The sequence below is a fragment of the Lucilia sericata genome, unplaced genomic scaffold (genome assembly GCF_015586225.1).
Source record: "Lucilia sericata isolate MDLA Ls3-8-SP2 unplaced genomic scaffold, ASM1558622v1 Contig000209F_arrow, whole genome shotgun sequence".
Classification (NCBI taxonomy): domain Eukaryota; kingdom Metazoa; phylum Arthropoda; class Insecta; order Diptera; family Calliphoridae; genus Lucilia; species Lucilia sericata.
This window is the reverse complement of record NW_023994237.1, coordinates 98,345-119,220: the sequence shown is the minus strand read 5'-3', so window position 1 is coordinate 119,220 and position 20,876 is coordinate 98,345. Positions and strand designations below refer to the sequence as shown.

The window sequence follows — 20,876 nt, the reverse complement described above, 5'->3', positions numbered from 1 at the left end:
TTAAATTCTAAGACGATCTAGCCATGTCTGTCCGTCTGTCTGTCTGTTGAAAGCACGATAGAGTTCCAATGGAAAAAGCTAGAGGGTTGAAATTTCACATAAATATTTCTTATAGGTAAGGTTCGTTTGGTATTGAAAATGGGCAATATCGGTCCACGTTTTCGGATAGCCCCCATACAAGTGGCCCCTCGAAAAGCAGCTTTAACAGCCATAACTTCTTTAAAAATACGAATATAGCGATGAAATTCGACATAAGTAAGTTTCTTATGATCCAAAATCACTATGCAAAATTTTATGAGGATCGGTCCATGATTGACCCTATCCCCCATATAAGGTCCCCTTCAGAAAATGGCTGCAACGCTCATTAATGGCTTAAAAATACGAGTGTAGCGATGAAATTCGACACAAATAAATTTAATACGAACCAAATTCTGTCTACCAAATTTTATGAGGATCGACCCATAATTGACCCTACCCCCTATATAAGGCCCCCTTCAGAAAATTACTTTAACGCTTATAACTGGCCTAAAAAATACGAGTTTATAGATGAAATTCGACATAAGTAAGTTTCATTCGAATCAAACGAGGTTTGATGGTGGGTATATAAGATTCGGCATAGCCGAATATAACACTCTTACTTGTTGTTTTTACCAACAAAAATTTTTCCATGAAAAAGAGTGCACAACAGACCCAATAGTGGCTCAGGCGTAGTTCTACTGACGACGGCCCTAATTGAGCAATACGCCGTTAAATTCCCTGTAAAAATCCATAAACTGCGCATATACAGTCCTACAAGTACCATAGTAGACCTCACATCAAATGTGGCTTTGATATTTTGCAATCCATTCTACAATTTCAGGACAGGTTGATGGTGCCACGAATCCTCTCGAAAATCAAAACAAGTTTCAAACAAAGTTTCACTCCTATTTCCCCAGTCCAGCTAGTTAGTTAGTTAGTTAGTTTGAAAGGAGGATGTATATACATCAAATCCGAAGAAATACACCTAGGCCTCTATCGGGCCTGTTGTGCGCTCCTTAACCAGTGCCTCAGGTGGGAACACTAACCACTAACCTACCGGAGGCCAGCTAGTTAGTCCGCAATCTCATTACTATGCGCACTGCAGTACTCCAGCATCGAACACTGTCTAATAGTTCCGTCGTTTTTGCAGACGGTACGGCATCCGTACCGCTATCCATCTTGGACCCGTCGGTAAAAACTGCACACCCATCAAACAGTCTATCAGATTACAAGACAATCTTCCCTAGTTAGAAATTCCATTGAAGGTATTTCCCCGAAAACTAGAGTCGTAATTCTAAGATCTGTAATTCCACAGGGGGAGTTACCATGATCAAGTAGTAGGTGTTGCTGAGGTGTATTTGTTAGGGGTCACTTTTGACAGCCTATTTACCTTCTTAGCTCATGCCACTGCATTTACGCGAAGTAGAAACAAGGTCCTCAAAGTACTAACCGGCAGTACTTGGGGAATGGAAAAAGAACCAACCAAAACTATTGGCCGGTCAGTGGTCAATTATGCTGCTCCAGTGTGGTCTTCTTCGCTGAATGGTAATCAGTGGAGAAATATTCAAAGCTGCCAAAATTCTGCCCTACGGACTGTAACGGGCTGTTTGCAAATAACCTCGGAGCCCCACCTACACGAGGAAATGAATGTCCTCACAGTTCCTCCTGGGATCTCACCAGAGGAGTCATTCCAACTTCAACATCACACAGTTCGATGCCGCCCGAGGCATGTCAGGAAGGACCTTCGTGTATACGAGGAAAGCATACAAAGATATGTGCAGAATCCCTTGGATCGTAATTCGTATATGGCAGCTTTGAACAACATTCATTGAGACGCTAGGTTACCGCATGAATGTCATTCTTGTAGGTCACCCACCCCCCTATAGCAAAAATAGAGAAGAACCTGCCGCGGAAAACAAGAGTTGCTCTGACATAACTGAGATCGGGATGGAGCAACAGGCTCAACGCCTACTATTCCGGCATAGACCGTTCCGAATATATGCCCAGCATATGGACAGGATCCCCAATAATACCCACCACATATTCAACTGTCCAGCCCACCCTACTTTACTTAGCCCAATAGATTTATGGACTAATCCCCGGATTAACAATTGCATAGTTTAAGCTGTTACAACAACAACAACAACAAGTAGACCCACTTCGTACAGGAGTTTTATGTGATTGTCGCGCGAATATTTGACTAACGAAGACTCAAGGAGCCTTACCATACCCGCAATAAGACCGCTTGTGCAGTACTGCTAATGGCACCAGTTATGCCAAGCGAGGTACCCCTTTGAGCTTTATTGAACAACTTGCTATAACTGTCCTTCCTCAAAGCCTCGTACCAGACAATACAACCATAAGTCAGGATTGGCCTAACAACCGATGTATAAATCCAATTAACCATATCCGGATGCAGATCCCAGTTCTTTCTCGCATGTACAGAAGGCATTGACTACCTTTGTCGTTCTTTCTTGAGTTTTTTTTCAGGAAAGCTTGCTATCAAGGAAAGTCTATTAATACTTAGATCCTCCAGATATGCTTACTTAGAGGCAATTAAGCGGCATAAAATTTAACGCGAATATTATTCAGCGAAATTTTTACCAAATTTCCACTTTTATCATATTCTCATTTCTCACTGCATTGGATTTCAGTGTTTTTCCAATTAATATAAACTTTTTGGCAAATAATTACATTTTTTTTCCACAATTTCATTTAATGATTTCATAGCTCCCAATTTCACCATAAAGAAGCCATAAACCATTATTTTATAGTTTATATTTTTACAATTAAAATGTAATACCAAAAAAAAAAAAACAATAAAGTACAAAAACACATAAATAACAGTTTTAATTATAAATGTGTCGATTTAAAGATTATTTTTAATGTTTGCTGTAATTAAAAAAAAAAAAAACAATTTTGTTGTGTTTGTTTTCTTTAGCCAATAATTAATAAATACATACGTATTATTTTTATTTTTTAATTTATAGGCCCAATGGAATGAACCTTGGTCACGTAAATACACACGTAAACCAAATGGTTTGCCAGTCACGCAAGTACAACGTTTGGGCAGACAAATCTTGGAGGCATTGCTCTTTCTCAAAGAACGAGGCTTCCCATTGCATGGTCATTTGCATAGTGGAAATGTGATTTTACAAAACGGTGCTGCCAGGTAATTTGAATAAGATTTTTGTTTTTTCTGAAGTAAAAAAACCTAATAATTATGCAGTAGTAAGTTGTATTTGTAAAAGCCTAAAAGTAGGCAATTGCCTACTTAATGTGGTAATAAAAAATGTTATGGTATGTTGTAATTCAAATTTTTCTAGTGGTTTTCAATTAGAGAGCAATTTACTGAAAAATTGCTTTACATTCAAAAAAAAATTAAATTTTAGTTTTATTGTTGTTATTTTCTATATCATCACATATTTCGTAAGGAATTGCCTCATACAAAAGTTGTTCCAAAAACTGAATATTTTATACAATTCAAAACATGAATAGTAAAATATGTATTTACTTTCTCCCAAAAGTATAAAACATCTATTACAATAGAATTGAAATGTAAATGTTTGCATGGTACAAGGGATGTGTGAGAAGTATACAGGCAAATAATTCAAATGTTTAGTTTATTATTTTTTTTTTTTTTTTTTTTTGTATATAAATATTATAAACTAAATCTATTGAAATATTTTCGTGCAATACATTGCACAAACAAGTTTCTGTATAAATTTAAAATTTACTACCACCCTCGTATCTCTTCTGAGTGCGTGAATATGTAAGAATATTTGAAAATTTAATCTTGGTTTCAACAATTGCAGCATATTTTGCATAAAACTTATTTTTTGTAAATAACATAAAGGAAAGAAAATGTGTTTTTTCATAAGTTATTGTTGAAAATAAAAAAGAACAGGAAATAGTCAGATGGGAAAAAAACAACATCAATCACCATCCATTCTTGTTGCACTCTAATTCACCTAAAAGTATGCCACTGTTAGCAATGTATATTAACTATTAAAAACTTTTCAAAATCCAACAAAAATTTTACTTGCTCAGCGAAAGTATATTAAAAATACCTTGACTTAAGTACAGTGAGGAACAAAATTAAATGTACAGTTATACAAATTTTTGCTATTGCTTCTAAAGTTAATTGAAGAAAATACAAATAAATACAATTTAAAGCTTTTAAAAAAGGCCTGTTTTCTAAAGTCCATATCCAAATCAACTTCCAAATCAATACTGCTAACAATCTTGGTATTCCGGTATCCGAGGACTTTTTCTCAAAAAAGGCGTTATTTTTGTTAGGTTAGTTATGTTTATAGGAGGATGTATCTACATCATATCCGAAGAAATACACCTAGGCCACTGTCGGGTCTGTTGTACGCTTAGTTTTCATGTAAATGTATTATTATCCGATGTTCAGTAATTCACTTTTCTCGATGTAATTCCGAAGAATTTCCCAATCGGTGTTCGTGAACGATGTTATATCCGGAATAATATCACTCACAAGATATTTTGATTGAATTTCGGCGAAAGCCTGACAATGGCAAAGAAAGTGTTTCAGAGTTTCATTGTCCTCTCTACATGCTCTACATTCCTCTGAATCCGCACGTCCAGGTGTCCCCGTAATCCTGTGTGTCGACTCAGAATACGTACCATCTTACTAACAGACTTGTTCATTTTTAGTATAGGATCTTTGTGGTTCTACTCACAGTTTCATTATTCCAAAAGACCTTATGGATTTCTCTCAACCATAATTTTGTCAGGTTAACTACCTCAAGCTTCCTTCTCTTTAAAGCTATTACATTCGCTCTTTCATTGCCGACTACTCCCGAGTGGCCTGGTACACATATGATGTAGACCTTACCTCTGGGAGAGCATTCGGTTAGAGCTTTTTTAACATTCCATAAAAAGGATTTAATATCCTTCTAACTTTTTCAGTACTCTCTTATCCGTGAAAAGTTTTACGGTATAGTTTGGTGTTACAGGAGTGAAATATGATCACTATAATCTGGGCTTAAAAGAACTATGTTTTATAGTGCCCAATAAGACCTTTTAAAGCATAAATTGCTAGAAGCCCTGTGAATGGACGATCCCAGTGGGACATGACTTTTATTCTTTGCATAGTAATCGAAAAATCGCAAATTTCGATTGTAAACTACTAGAGAAAATGAATGTTTTACCAGTCAAGAAACACAACGTTATGTTATCTAAACAGTTTCCCCTGGGATTTCACCACACAAGTGAAACATTACACAGTTTGATGCTGCCCCGAAGCATGTTCGCAGTTGTAAACTACTAGAGGAAATGAAGGTTTTACCAGTCAAGAAACACACCACAAAAGTGAAACATTGCACAGTTTGATGCTGCCTCGAGGCATGTCTGGAACTACCTTTGTATATATGGGGAAAATATATGTAGTTACTTGAAAGTTCCTATGGATCTATCCTCGTATACGACAGATTTGAAGAAAACTTGTCATGGAAATCCAGAGCAGTTCTGGCACAACTTAAATAGAGAGGGAGCAAGAGGCTATTTGCCTACTGGTCCCGTATAGATCGTGTCATCTCTAACGAATCATGACACCCACCACATATTTAACTGCTCAGCCAACCCTATTTGACTTTGTCCAATGGATTTATGGAGGCAACTCATTAAAGTAGCACAATCTTTAAGGTCTCGACATCGATGAAGATACTTCAAACTTCAGCCAATCGTAAATTATAAAAAAAAAATTTAACATGCTGATTGGATGTAAAGAGGAGAGTAAAACTCTGGAATTCTTTCTTTGTAATTTTCAGATTTTCATCGAAATTAGATCCAAATATCTTGGCAACAATATTATTCCGGATATAACATCCCTTACGAACACAGATTGGAAACTAAGAATTTTTTATAGGAATGCCTCAATCTTCGACATTATTTCTCTATTATGAAATCTTATTGCAAATAAAATCCATTTCAGTATCTGTAATCGATTTGTTTAGATCTCTTGAATACAAAGAATGACACTAGTTTATATCGAAAATTTCCAGTTTTGTATTAAAAAATAATAAATACTTTTTCGACGTATATTTCTATGCTCTATGTATGTGGAATGGATAGGGCCGATTTGAAATTTCCAAAAATTTTATAAAAGTTATTACCCTAATGTACATTGTACTACATACCATATAATTTAGGTAATTTTAAGATAAACGACCTGTAATCCTTTGGTTAATATTCCGAAACATAAGGTCATTAAGGCTGGAACTATAGCTATTAGTTCCAACTGCAACAATTATGTTTGAAAATATATGTCTAGTTCCTTTTACAGACAAAGGTATAACGAACTTGTTTGTAAACTGCTAAAGTTATCCAAGATCATAAATAGACAATTGGACGAAGGTCATCTAACTTACACTTCTTCTAAAAGATTTTCTGTGGAAATGTATAGCATGTAGAAGATTGTAACACAATTAGGGTTCTATAAATCGACTTTCGAATAATCGAACAATCGACTTTTTGTCGAAAAAAGTCGAAAAGTCGAAGTCGACTATTTTGTTCCAAAAAAGTCGATAACTCGACTATGGTCTGTGAAAAAAGTCGAAAAGTCGACTTTGTTAATAAAAGTCGAAAAGTCTGAAAGTCGAAAAGTCGAAAAAAGTCGATAAGTCGAAAAAAGTCGAATAAAGTCAAAAAAAGTCGAATAAAGTCGAAAAAAAGGCGAAAAGTCGTAAACAGTCGAAAAAAGTCGAAAAATCGGAAAAGTTATCCAAGATCATAAATAGACAATTGAACGAAGGTCATCTAACTTACACTTCTTCTAAAAGATTTTCTGTGGAAATGTATAGCATGTAGAAGATTGTAACACAATTAGGGTTCTATAAATCGACTTTCGAATAATCGAACAATCGACTTTTTGTCGAAAAAAGTCTAAAAGTCGAAGTCGACTATTTTGTTCCAAAAAAGTCGATAACTCGACTATGGTCTGTGAAAAAAGTCGAAAAGTCGACTTTGTTAATAAAAGTCGAAAAGTCGAAAAGTCTGAAAGTCGAAAAAAGTCGATAAGTCGAAAAAAGTCGAATAAAGTCGAAAAAAGTCGAAAAGTCGTAAACAGTCGAAAAAAGTCGAAAAAACGGAAAGAGTCGAAAAGTCGGAAAATGTCGAAAACTCGAAAATTGTAGAAACAAGTCAAAAATAGTCGAAATCTTAAAAAAAGTGGAAAAAAGTCAAAAACTCTAAAATAGTAGGAAAAACTCGAAAAAAGTCAAAAAATAGTCGAAAAAAAGTCGAAAATAGTCAAAAAGTCGAAAAAATCGAAAAGTCGGAAAAAGTCGAAAAGTCGGAAAAAGTCGACTATTTATAAAATACTTATAGTCGAAAAGTCGACTTTTAATTAAATGAAAAAAGACGAAAAGTCGAAAAATCAACTTTTCATAAAATGCAAAAAGTCGAGAAGTCGAAAAGTCGACTTTTAACTAAATGAAAAAAGTCGAAAAGTCGACTTTTCGTTTCAACTATAGAACCCTAAACACAATTACCAACATATCCTAGATACATGGATTTCTTGTAAATCAAAAGATCCTACAACTTTACAAAAATGTCTGTTAACTATTATGTTGCAATTATTTAATAAATATTTAAGTTAACAGATATTAATACATTTTTAGTAGTAGTAATAAGGCAATAAAATCTCCAATCAATACATATTATTGTTCTGAAATAAATTGTAATTTTTTAATAACCAATTTAAGAACACTCTGTTATATACATTGTACATACGTATATATGAAAGTATATTCATGACGCACAGTGGTATAGGAAAAAAAAAAGAGGGAAATAATTCGGTAACTTCTAAACGGTTAATCCGATTTTAATGAAATTTGGTGTGCACAAAGAGGAGGTGTTGTCGAGTTTAGGTTTTGAATTTGGACCTTATAGGCCAACCAGGGGCCCGGCGGGGGGTCATCAAATTAGGACACCTCGGCTATGTTAAATTTTTAAAACGATCCTATTTCTTCATTTGAGTTCCGATTTAAAAAAAATTTCGTATATAGAATCTCCTCATCGAGCACTATAAAAAATGTTGTCATAGCAGTAAATTATCTCTTATAGTTTAGGAGATATTCGCATTTGAAAATTAAAATTTTAAAATTTTTACCGTCCTTACTTTAGTTTTTTTTGATAATAGCAGGTCCAAATATTCCCGATTTTCGCCATTTTGTTTTATTCGCTTAACAACAAGTTTATATATCAAGCAGTGAAAGAATTATGTAAAAATCATGACTGAGTCCAAAGTTATAGGCATTTTAATTTAAAAAATTAAAAAAAGGCGATTTTTTGTCATTTTTTTGGGAAAAAAGTATCTTTTTCTTTTTAAGTTATCTAAAAAGTTTCTAAGAAGATGTATATAGAATTTATACTTTTTGGAAAGCTGACTTTACATGAAGTACGATAAATGAAACAAAACCTAAAAATTTTTGATACCGAGGGGACCAGGTCCATCCAAAAAAACCCTATTTTTTATGGAAAATTAAATTTTGAGCAAAAATTCTCAAATCGCATAGTCGATATCAAATTATAGTGACCTGTTTTATATGACCCAATATGTTCTTAATCATTTTGTAACGGGTTTCGATAACCCCGCCCCTGGTATGGATATAATAGGCAAAAAACTAAAAAATCCCATTTTTGGGATTTTTTAAAACTTTTTTGGGAATTCCGGGATTTCTAATAAGAAAATTCGAAATTTTGATTTAATTTTGGATTTTAAGTAAAAAAATCTACCTAACTGTAAAATTTCATCAAAAAATATTCATAAATAAAATTTTTATTGCAATTAGAAAAATTTGTATCTTCGCAAAAACTGAATAAAAAACATTTTTTAATTTTTTTTTAAAAAAAGTATTCCGCGAATTTTTTAATTTTCAAAAATTATATACAGTTATACTCTTAAATTTGTTACATATATGGATGAAAATAATAGTGCTAGGTAAATTTTCTAAAAGATGTTGAGTTTTCCCTAATTAATTTGTCACTTAAAAAACATTAGGTAGGCATGTTATATATCAATGGAAAGGTAATTTTGTCTATTTTTCAAAACTGTATATAATTTTTGAAAATTAAAAAATTCGCGGAATACTTTTTTTAAAAAAAATTAAAAAATGTTTTTTATTCAGTTTTTGCGAAGATACAAATTTTTCAAATTGCAATAAAAATTTTATTTATGAATATTTTTTGATGAAATTTTACAGTTAGGTAGATTTTTTTACTCAAAATCCAAAATTAAATAAAAATTTCGAATTTTCTTATTAGAAATCCCGGAATTCCCAAAAAAGTTTTAAAAAATCCCAAAAATGGGATTTTTTGGTTTTTTGCCTATTAAATCCATACCAGGGGCGGGGTTATCGAAACCCGTTACAAAATGATTAAGAACTTATTGGGTCATATAAAACAGGTCACTATAATTTGATATCGACTATGCGATTTGAGAATTTTTGCTCAAAATTTAATTTTCCATAAAAAATAGGGTTTTTTTGGATGGACCTGGTCCCCTCGGTATCAAAAATTTTTAGGTTTTGTTTCATTTATCGTATTTTATGTAAAGTCAGCTTTCCAAAAAGTATAAATTCTATATACATCTTCTTAGAAACTTTTTAGATAACTTAAAAAGAAAAAGATACTTTTTTCCCAAAAAAATGACAAAAAATCGCCTTTTTTTAATTTTTTAAATTTAAATGCCTATAACTTTGGACTCAGTCATGATTTTTACATAATTCTTTCACTGCTTGGTATATAAACTTGTTGTTAAGCAAATAAAAAAAAATGGCGAAAATCGGAAATATTTGGACCTGCTATTATCAAAAAAACTAAAGTAAGGACGGTAAAAATTTTAAAATTTTAATATTCAAATGCGAATATTTCCTAAACTATAAGAGATAATTTACTGCTACGACGACATTTTTTATAGTGCTCGATGAGGAGATTCTATATACGAAATTTTTTTTAAATCGGAACTCAAATGAAGAAATAGGATCGTTTTAAAAATTTAACATAGCCGAGGTGTCCTAATTTGAGGACCCCCCGCCGGGCCCCTGGTTGGCCTATAAGGTCCAAATTCAAAACCTAAACTCGACAACACCTCCTCTTTGTGCATACCAAATTTCATTAAAATCGGATTAACCGTTTAGAAGTTACCGAATTATTTCCCTCTTTTTTTTTTCCTATACCACTGTGTGACGTCCTTGTTTTAATGCAAATAAACTCCATGAAATTGGATGTCACGTTTCGTAACGTATCGTCGTAGTATTACTATTGTTCACATTTTTTTTGCCTTAATTCAAATAATTGTCATAATTATACGCTCGTTCCACATTTTAACTGTCACATTAATATGTGTATCAACATTACGTTGCAAGTAGCAAGTCTCTGTTCTTTACTTATGTGAATATGAATGTAAATGCGAATGAATTATAAATGCCACATGTTAACAAGGCTAAAAACAAACAAACAAACAAACAATTCGTAATAAAATTAAGATAAAAGAATACAATGTCTGAACATATTATTTAAACAAAAAAATATATAGAAATGGTTGTTGATTGTTGTTAATTTCAAACAATAGCATAATTAAAAGTCATAATAACACAAAGCAAACATTTGCACAGACTATGTACTCATGCATATGGACACACACACATATATACAGTAAATATTATAATATCGGGTAAGGCCAGGAAGGGTGCTGAAAGAATTATACACTTTTTTGTAATTGAGCTACTTTAGAGAACAATGGACAATTGTAATCCAATTTCTGTTTTTTGTTTCTCTTAGATTATCTGGTCTCGAAAATGGTCTACTGGGACTATCGTCACGCATTAATGCAGTAATGTGGTCACGTTCTACTACAGACATCGAAAATGTTGATATCATTTGTTTTGGCCATCTGCTGTATGAAATGTGCATGGGCCAAGAGATGACAACACCCAAACCGTCCATGAGAGTGTTAGAAATGGAAATGGAACAATTTCCACAGGTATTTATAATTCGAAGAAAATATTTTCTATAAGATTATAGAAAGGAAAAAATAATGTTTATGTTAATTAGATTTTAGATGTATTGAGTTTAATATTTGAACCACCTAATGGCGCATGTCCTTCTGTGGAGGAACTGGTATTATGTGATTTATTTAGATCAATTGATTTACGAGAACTGAGGGGACCTTGTTTTAATGTAAGTCGATCGAAATATTAATTATCTATGTACTAGTCCTTTATCTATGAACTATATCTTTGACTAGTCTATAGACTGTTAAATGGTTAATGCATTAGTCTACGGACTGGTCTATGTCTGGTTTAGAACTGAACTAGAACTAAACTAGAACTGAACTAGAACTGAACTAGAACTGAACTAGAACTGAACTAGAACTGAACTAGAACTGAACTAGAACTGAACTAGAACTGAACTAGAACTGAACTAGAACTGAACTAGAACTGAACTAGAACTGAACTAGAACTGAACTAGAACTGAACTAGAACTGAACTAGAACTGAACTAGAACTGAACTAGAACTGAACTAGAACTGAACTAGAACTGAACTAGAACTGAACTAGAACTGAACTAGAACTGAACTAGAACTGAACTAGAACTGAACTAGAACTGAACTAGAACTGAACTAGAACTGAACTAGAACTGAACTAGAACTGAACTAGAACTGAACTAGAACTGAACTAGAACTGAACTAGAACTGAACTAGAACTGAACTAGAACTGAACTAGAACTGAACTAGAACTGAACTAGAACTGAACGAACTGAACTAGAACTGAACTAGAACTGAACTGGAACTGAACTAGAACTGAACTAGAAATGAGCTAGAACTGAACTAGAACTGAACTAGAACTGAACTAGAACTGAACTAGAACTGAACTAGAACTGAACTAGAACTGAACTAGAACTGAACTAGAACTGAACTAGAACTGAACTAGAACTGAACTAGAACTGAACTAGAACTGAACTAGAACTGAACTAGAAATGAACTAGAAATGAACTAGAACTAAACTAGAACTGAACTAGAACTGAACTAGAACTGAACTAAAACTGAACTAGAACTTAAACCAAACTAGAACCGAACTAGAACTGAATTTGAAATGAAATAGAACTGAATTAGAACTGAACTTGAACTATAATTAAAACTGAACGAATCTGTTGGTTAATAGAACTGTGTATTAATCTATTGTGAATACTATAGACAAGTAAATAGACTTCTAGACTAATACATTTACATAATACACTAATCTTGACCATGGACTAGTCTATTCTATAGATTAATCTATTATCAAAGTGATGATGAAATAGGATAAAAAATTTAAAATTGAATTGTTTTTCATAACAGACCATTAAGCCCAGTCTCAGTAGATCAACCTTAAATTTACTACAAGCCGTTAAAAAACGCCAATGTGCTTCATTGGGCAATTCGTTCAGTGAGACCAGTTCCCCATGTACACCACCCTCAACACCAAGAGATAGAAGATCAGGGTAAGTTTCAAATTTTTTCCTTGATACTCACTCACTTAAAAAACAATAAAAATATTAAACAATTTTAAATAAATGTACAAAAAATGAGCTGTTAATAAGAAAAATAGGATGAACATATTTTTAAATAAATTTCAATGTTGTGATTTAGTAATTTATTTCGAAGTCGCCAGAAAAATAAACTATGAAAATTTGGATAAAATATTGAAAAAATTGAAACAGTATTCAGTTTTTTCATAGTTTATTTTTTGGGTCTCTTCGCTAATTTTGAACATGTTTACGTTCGCGTTTTGTTACTTTTATTATTATTATTAATACATAATTACTATTGTTAATTATATTTTCTGTGTACAAAAAAAAAACAACAGCAACAAAATAATAACAATGACAAAATTACTCTGTTCTTTTATTTTCCAAAATTTAATATATCTATTTATAAATAAATAAACTCATAATCTTTGTTGTTTCATTTACATAATGTTTATTTACTACTAAATTATGCATAAACAGACATTATGTTTTTTCTTCTTCTTCTTTTTTACTATATAAATATATATATTTTTACTGTTACTCTGCCTAAAGACCCCCCTCTATACCACCATTAACTATTTAAATATTTAATTCCCTTTTTTGCTCTTTTTTAAATCAAACCAAAAATTTAACAGACAAAACTAAAACAATTTTTTACTTAAAAACGAAATAAAGATAAATATTTTTGTTGTAGCATGTTTATAAATTTAATAAATATTTAAGTAATTTAAATAATAATTAAGATTGTTTTTTATATAAACAATACATTTTTTATAATATTTATTGAAATATTTTATTAAAAACTTTATACGTAATAATGTTTAATTTCGTTAACATTATTTTATTTTTAGAGCAAAAACTTTTTGTACATTTTATTTCTTATAACCCCGACCCCCAAAAATAAAAACTAAACCCAAAAGCAGATAAAAAACAAATTTATTGAAATGAGTTTAATCTGCCTTACATGTGGGAAGTGTTATCTAAAGAGGAGACATTATAGAAAGTTTTTTTGTGTGGTAAACTGTGAACAATATAAATATTTTAAACAAAGTTTTATCATTTTTGCAATTGACATTTTTAGTTCAAAAATAAATAAACTATAAATTTATAATAACGTAAGTGACACTATGGCGTTGAACACAGGGAAAATAGTTTGGTTATGATTTTTTATCACGAATTATTCAACAAACATTTTTTATATCCAATAAAGCGATCGAATTGCTCGAGAATATAATCGCTCTTATCTTTCGCCGAGAAGAGTTGTTCCTTAATGAAGGAATATATTTACAACTTTACTTACTTAATTACTGAGCTAGAACTGAACTAGCACTAGAACTGAACTAGAACTGAACTAGAACTGAACTAGAACTGAACTAGAACTGAACTAGAACTGAACTAGAACTGAACTAGAACTGAACTAGAACTGAACTAGAACTGAACTAGAACTGAACTAGAACTGAACTAGAACTGAACTAGAACTGAACTAGAACTGAACTAGAACTGAACTAGAACTGAACTAGAACTGAACTAGAACTGAACTAGAACTGAACTAGAACTGAACTAGAACTGAACTAGAACTGAACTAGAACTGAACTAGAACTGAACTAGAACTGAACTAGAACTGAACTAGAACTGAACTAGAACTGAACTAGAACTGAACTAGAACTGAACTAGAACTGAACTAGAACTGAACTAGAACTGAACTAGAACTGAACTAGAACTGAACTAGAACGGAAACTAGAACTGAAACTAGAACTGAACTAGAACTGACTAGCAACTGCACGAAACTGAACTAGAACTGAACGAGAACTGAACTAGAACTGAACTAGAACTGAACTAGAACTGAACTAGGAACTGAACTAGAACTGGAACTAGAACTAACTAGAAACTGAACTAGAACTGAACGAGACGAACAGAACTGGAAACTAGAACTGAACTAGAACTGAACTAGAACTGAACTAGAACTGAACTAGAAATGAACTAGAACTGAACTAGAAACTGACTAGAACTGACGAAACTGAACTAGAACTGAACTAGAACTGAACAAACGAACTAGAACTGACTAGAACTGAACTAGAACTGAACGAGAACTGAACTAGAACTGAACTAGAACTGAACTAAGAACTGAACTAAAGAACTGAACTAGAAACTGAACTAGAACTGGACTAGAACTGAACTAGAACTGAACTAGAACTTTTTTTTTTTTTTTTTGTTTAATTATTTATTAATTTATATATTAATTTCATTAGATTTTTGATTTACAATGATTCTTAAATCTAAAACAATTGTTTGTATAAATATATGAAAATTAGAAACCCGCTAACCGTTCGGCTTGTCAGCAGGTGAAAAAAAATATATGTAAAATTTAACAAAAACAATAGATATTTAATTAACGTAATTATTGCGAACTTATAAAATGTTCTTTTAAAAGTTTTTTTCGTTTGTAATTACTAGTGTTGTTTAAAATGTGTATAGGTATTTTGTTCATTATAGTTGGTATGAACTAGAACTGAACTAGAACTGAATTAGAACTGAACTAGAACTGAACTAGAACTGAACTAGAACTGAACTAGAACTGAACTAGAACTGAACTAGAACTGAACTAGAACTAAACTAGAACTGAACTAGAACTGAACTAGAACTGAACTAGAACTGAACTAGAACTGAATTAGAACTGAACTAGAACTGAACTAGAACTGATCTAGAACTGAACTAGAACTGAACTAGAACTGAACTAGAACTGAACTAGAACTGAACTAGAACTGAACTAGAACTGAACTAGAACTGAACTAGAACTGAACTAGAACTGAACTAGAACTGAACTAGAACTGAACTAGAACTGAACTAGAACTGAACTAGAACTGAACTAGAACTGAACTAGAACTGAACTAGAACTGAACTAGAACTGAACTAGAACTGAACTAGAACTGAATTAGAACTGAACTAGAACTGAACTAGAACTGAATTAGAACTGAACTAGAACTGAACTAGAACTGAACTAGAACTGAACTAGAACTGAACTAGAACTGAACTAGAACTGAACTAGAACTGAACTAGAACTGAACTAGAACTGAACTAGAACTGAACTAGAACTGAACTAGAACTGAACTAGAACTGAACTAGAACTGAACTAGAACTGAACTAGAACTGAACTAGAACTGAACTAGAACTGAACTAGAACTGAACTAGAACTGAACTAGAACTGAACTAGAACTGAACTAGAACTGAACTAGAACTGAACTAGAACTGAACTAGAACTGAACTAGAACTGAACTAGAACTGAACTAGAACTGAACTAGAACTGAACTAGAACTGAACTAGAACTGAACTAGAACTGAACTAGAACTGAACTAGAACTGAACTAGAACTGAACTAGAACTGAACTAGAACTGAACTAGAACTGAATTAGAACTGAACTAGAACTGAACTAGAACTGAATTAGAACTGAACTAGAACTGAATTAGAACTGAATTAGAACTGAACTAGAACTGAACTAGAACTGAACTAGAACTGAACTAGAACTGAACTAGAACTGAACTAGAACTGAACTAGAACTGAACTAGAACTGAACTAGAACTGAACTAGAACTGAACTAGAACTGAACTAGAACTGAACTAGAACTGAACTAGAACTGAACTAGAACTCAACTAGAACTCAACTAGAACTCAACTAGAACTGAACTAGAACTGAACTAGAACTGAACTAGAACTGAACTAGAACTGAACTAGAACTGAACTAGAACTGAACTAGAACGAACTAGAACTGAACTAGAACTGAACTAGAACTGAACTAGAACTGAACTAGAACTAGAACTGAACTAGAACTGAAACTAGAACTAGAACTGAACTAGAACTGAACTAGAACTGAACTAGAACTGAACTAGAACTGAACTAGAACTAGAACTGAACTAGAACTGAACTAGAACTGAACTAGAACTGAACTAGAACTGAACTAGAACTGAACTAGAACTGAACTAGAACTGAACTAGAACTGAACTAGAACTGAACTAGAACTGACTAGAACTGAACTAGAACTGAACTAGAACTGAACTAGAACTGAACTAGAACTGAACTAGAACTGAACTAGAACTGAACTAGAACTGAACTAGAACTGAACTAGAACTGAACTAGAACTGAACTAGAACTGAACTAGAACTGAACTAGAACTGAACTAGAACCGAACTAGAACTGAACTAGAACTGAATAGAACTGAACTAGAACTGAACTAGAACTGAACTAGAACTGAACTAGAACTGAACTAGAACTGAACTAGAACTGAACTAGAACTGAACTAGAACTGAACTAGAACTGAACTAGAACTGAACTAGAACTGAACTAGAACTGAACTAGAACTGAACTAGAACTGAACTAGAACTGAACTAGAACTGAACTAGAACTGAAATAGAACTAACTAGAACGGAACTAGTACTGAACTAAAACTGAACTAGACGTATAACTAAACCGGAACTGAACTAGAATCAAGGAAATACTGTAATTGATTCAATATGAATGATCTGTTCGCACTGACTTATTAATGAATATTAAAATTTCTACATAGTCTCCTCTATGATACACTTTCCTCCCTCTAAAAAGATAACTTTTTTCCTATTTTTTTTACTAAACTACAAAAAAATTAAACCTAATTTTTTCTTAAAATTTTTTTCATTTACTTTTATTTACACAAAACCAAAATCCTTAACAAAATAAATCAAAATATATGTTTAACCACACTAAACCAAAGAGTCCTACCAGCGCCTTATGAAGTCTTTCGTATGTACTAAAACTTGAAGATCGTAGTACTAAAAAAAATCCAAAACAAAACAAAAATAACTCAAAACCAAATATTGTATAAAACTCAAAAATTGTATTCGAGAAATTTTCTTTTTAAATAAAAAATTTTCAAAAAAAAAAACTATGTAAAAAAATTTACTTTAATTTTGTACAAAATTATTCAACATTTACTTTCGTAAACAAAAAAAAAAAACTTTGGTAAGTTTTTTTCTCTAATTATTTTTAAATAAATTTCATTACTCTTCTTTAAACTCAAAATCAAATTACACCAACATTTTCTTACTTTTTCAAAAACAATGCTATACCTATACCTCCTACTTTCACCCCTATTTTTTGTCTTTCTTTTGAAATTATTTAATTAATTGATAAAATTCTTTCAAAGTAGAAATTTAAAAGCAACATAAGATAACCAAAAAATATACTTAATTGTAAATTTTGTAAAAATAAAACAGCAGTACTAATTAGTAAATATCACTTAAGAACAACATTTACTTAACATAATCCTTTGAACACACAAATACATGGAACATAAATAAATATTCAATTACAAACCCACCTACACCTAGTTTAAACATACACACAACACACCCACACATTTAACTTTTTAAGGATAAATTTGCACCTTAATTTTGCAATTACTTGTGCACTTGGTTTTATTTTGTTTCCTTTCATTCCTAAACTGATTTTATTTAGCCACAAAGTTTGTCTATGAAGAGCAAAAACTGCAATATTGTTTTTTTTTTACTTTTTGCACAAGTATTAAGCAACCAACCAGCTAACCACTCCTTATTGTGAATGTAAATCTGTTTATGATTTTTTCCTAATTTTTTGTACATTTTTAACGACTTCCGGTTTTTCTTTTCCTTTGTTGTTATTTTTAAATTGTTTAGTGTGTTTTGTAGAGTTTTTGCTTGTTTTTGTAATGTATTTTTTTCATAATTGTTTGTTTAGTACTTAATTTTTTTAATAAGCTTGCTAATTAACTATTTTATTTTGTAACTGCATGTTGGTGAAAGATACAAGAAATTCAAACATTATGAAAAAAGAACAAAGAAAAAGTTGTAGATCAGAAACCTAAGGAAAATGTGTTTGAATATGTTGTTAGCTGCTTAAATTAAGTTTCGCTTCCGGTTAGAATCAACATAATTTAAATGCCTGATCGAGCACTAAGTATTTAACTTGATACGCCGAAGGAATGAGATCAAACTGCTGTCAAATGAAACCGAACAAAACAAACCTCCCGAATCCTCCGATTGATTGTTCACCACATATTTTGTTTAGGAACCAATATCTCACGAACCTCCTTTCTTTCTTTTACTACATCTCCTACATGTTCTAAATGACCTTCTTTGTCAGACTTCCAATATAATGAGTACTATATTTATCATTCTTATTCTTGTAATCGTTTCGTTCAAGCCTCTCGGGGATGGAGATAATTAGTCAAAATATGAATTATGATCTTATGAAAATCATTAAAGGGGGTTGTTACAAGTGTATCATAAGTACTTTGGTGAGTCGTAAGCACGATGATTTTACCGCTCAATAGTACTATAGAAATTAGGGAACAAATTTCCGAGTCAGAATTCTACGTAACTCCTTGAAAATAGAACATTAACCCTTAAATTTCCTTTCCTATATAAACAATTATTATAAAAAGCCGTATATATGAGAAACGGCACACGCCGAAGAAATGAGATCAATCTAATGAAACAAAACAATTCAACTCCCCAGTCCTCCGATTGATTGTTCACCACATATTTTGTTTAGGAATCAATATCTCACGAATCTCCTTTCTTCCTTTTACTATATCTCCTACATGTTCTAAATTACCTTCTTTGTCAAACTTCCAATATAATGACAACTATATTTGTCATCCTTATTCTTGAAATCGTTTCATTTAAGCCTCTCAGGGATTGGGATAATGAGTCAAAATATGAATTATGATCTTGTCAAATTGTTAAAGGGGGCGTTACAAGTGTATCTTAAGCACTTTGTTGAGTCGTAAGCACCATGCTTTTACCGGTCAATAGTACTATAGAAATTAGAGAATAAATTCCCGAACCAGAATTCCGCATAACTCCTTGAGAATAGAACAGTAACTGTTAAATTTCCTTGTGACCCATTAACAGTACCAGCAAACTTTCAGTTTATCCTCCACAGTAGTTTAGAATGTATATTGGTCTGAAAGACAAAAGAAATCGTATGCTAAGTCCAAGTTCCATAAATTAGAGTTCAGAACCTACATCACAATTCTTCGTTGAACCAATCATGTCATTCCAGATTAATTTTCTACTGCTAATATAGAGATTCTTTTTTCCGATTCAAGGAAATAAATATGCATACCGCATTTTCCTTTAGTCATCGGAGAAGTGTCTGAAGTTTTAGATATTAATAAACTAGATTGATATGTTGTTGAAGACTTACTTAAGATCTTTCCATAATCGCAAGTTCTTCATCTTTAGCAAATAGTATCAAAGCACTGGAGGTAGATTTAGCCGCTAATTGAAGAGCTGTTAAAAACTATGGTAACGTATTGATCGAAATGTCGAAACAACCGATCGAAGTGTTGTAACCTTTTCTTGTTTAATTTTTACTTATTTAAACCCCCCAACAACATCAGCAGAAGTAATTAGAAGTGATGAACTATGTATACGACTATAGGATCACTGGGATCATCGTTCGTATTGAATTACATGTGTGCGGTCGGTGAATACCTTCCTAGACATTTTTTACTGGAAATTCACAATTCTGCAATGGCGATATTCCGAAACTATATAAATGGGAATTTATTCAAAACATAACTATGTAGTTTTAAAAACAAAATCCTAGCGATGATTCTGATCAATCAATAGTCGTCTCAGCGTAATCTTAATTCGACCAAGTATTTTACATTATATAAAGATCAAAATATGTAGAGGGTTTCAAATACAAGCAGATCCTTTGATTATATTGTTACTGTACTCCGATTTATAATAAAAAAGTCAAGACTGGATATATCATTGCAGAACCACTTTAAAATTAAATCTCCATCTCCGATAACAGGAAAGGCCCACTGCAGGAGAATTATTTACTCAATTTTACTCTACTCTAAATCGTTATTTGGATCGAATTTCAACTTAAGCCTGACAATTTCAAAGAAAGTGTTCTACAGTTTCAGTGTTCTCGCCGCGAGCTCTACATTTGGCTGAATATTCCCGCAATTTTGTATATTTAAACCCTCTAATACTGTGTTACGACTCAGAATACAGAACATCAGACTTACACCGGACTTACTTATTCTCACTAGGCATCTAGTCCTCCTCTCGTTAGTGTTATTCAATACAATCTTTGTGACCTATAAGATTCTCTCAGTTCTCTCGAAAGTTACAAGAAATTATTGTTCATTCCTAATAGCAGCAACATCATATTTAAACTTAAAAATTTTATAATATAAACTAAGCATTGAGCTGCTTAATATATGTAATTACAACATAACATTAAAGATAATTGATTTCATATGTTACCAACATGCATACTAACTTACAATTCTTGA

General features: G+C 32.1%; 1 protein-coding gene across 7 annotated transcripts in view; it reads left to right on the top strand.

Annotated features, from left to right (window-relative positions):
* Positions 1 to 20,876, top strand: part of LOC119602116 (slowpoke-binding protein) — a 229,427-nt gene that overhangs the window by 201,979 nt on the left and 6,572 nt on the right. For 5 of the 7 annotated variants that reach the window (XM_037953468.1, XM_037953467.1, XM_037953464.1 and 2 more), the window contains 4 exons: positions 3,009 to 3,190; positions 10,828 to 11,029; positions 11,101 to 11,226; positions 12,385 to 12,527. In XM_037953468.1, the coding sequence (XP_037809396.1) occupies positions 3,009 to 3,190; positions 10,828 to 11,029; positions 11,101 to 11,226; positions 12,385 to 12,527 (653 nt within the window). Of the gene's footprint in view, positions 1 to 3,008; positions 3,191 to 10,827; positions 11,030 to 11,100; positions 11,227 to 12,384; positions 12,528 to 17,294; positions 17,369 to 20,876 lie in introns of those variants that run through there. The other 2 variants (XM_037953470.1, XM_037953469.1) reach the window with 1 other exon arrangement.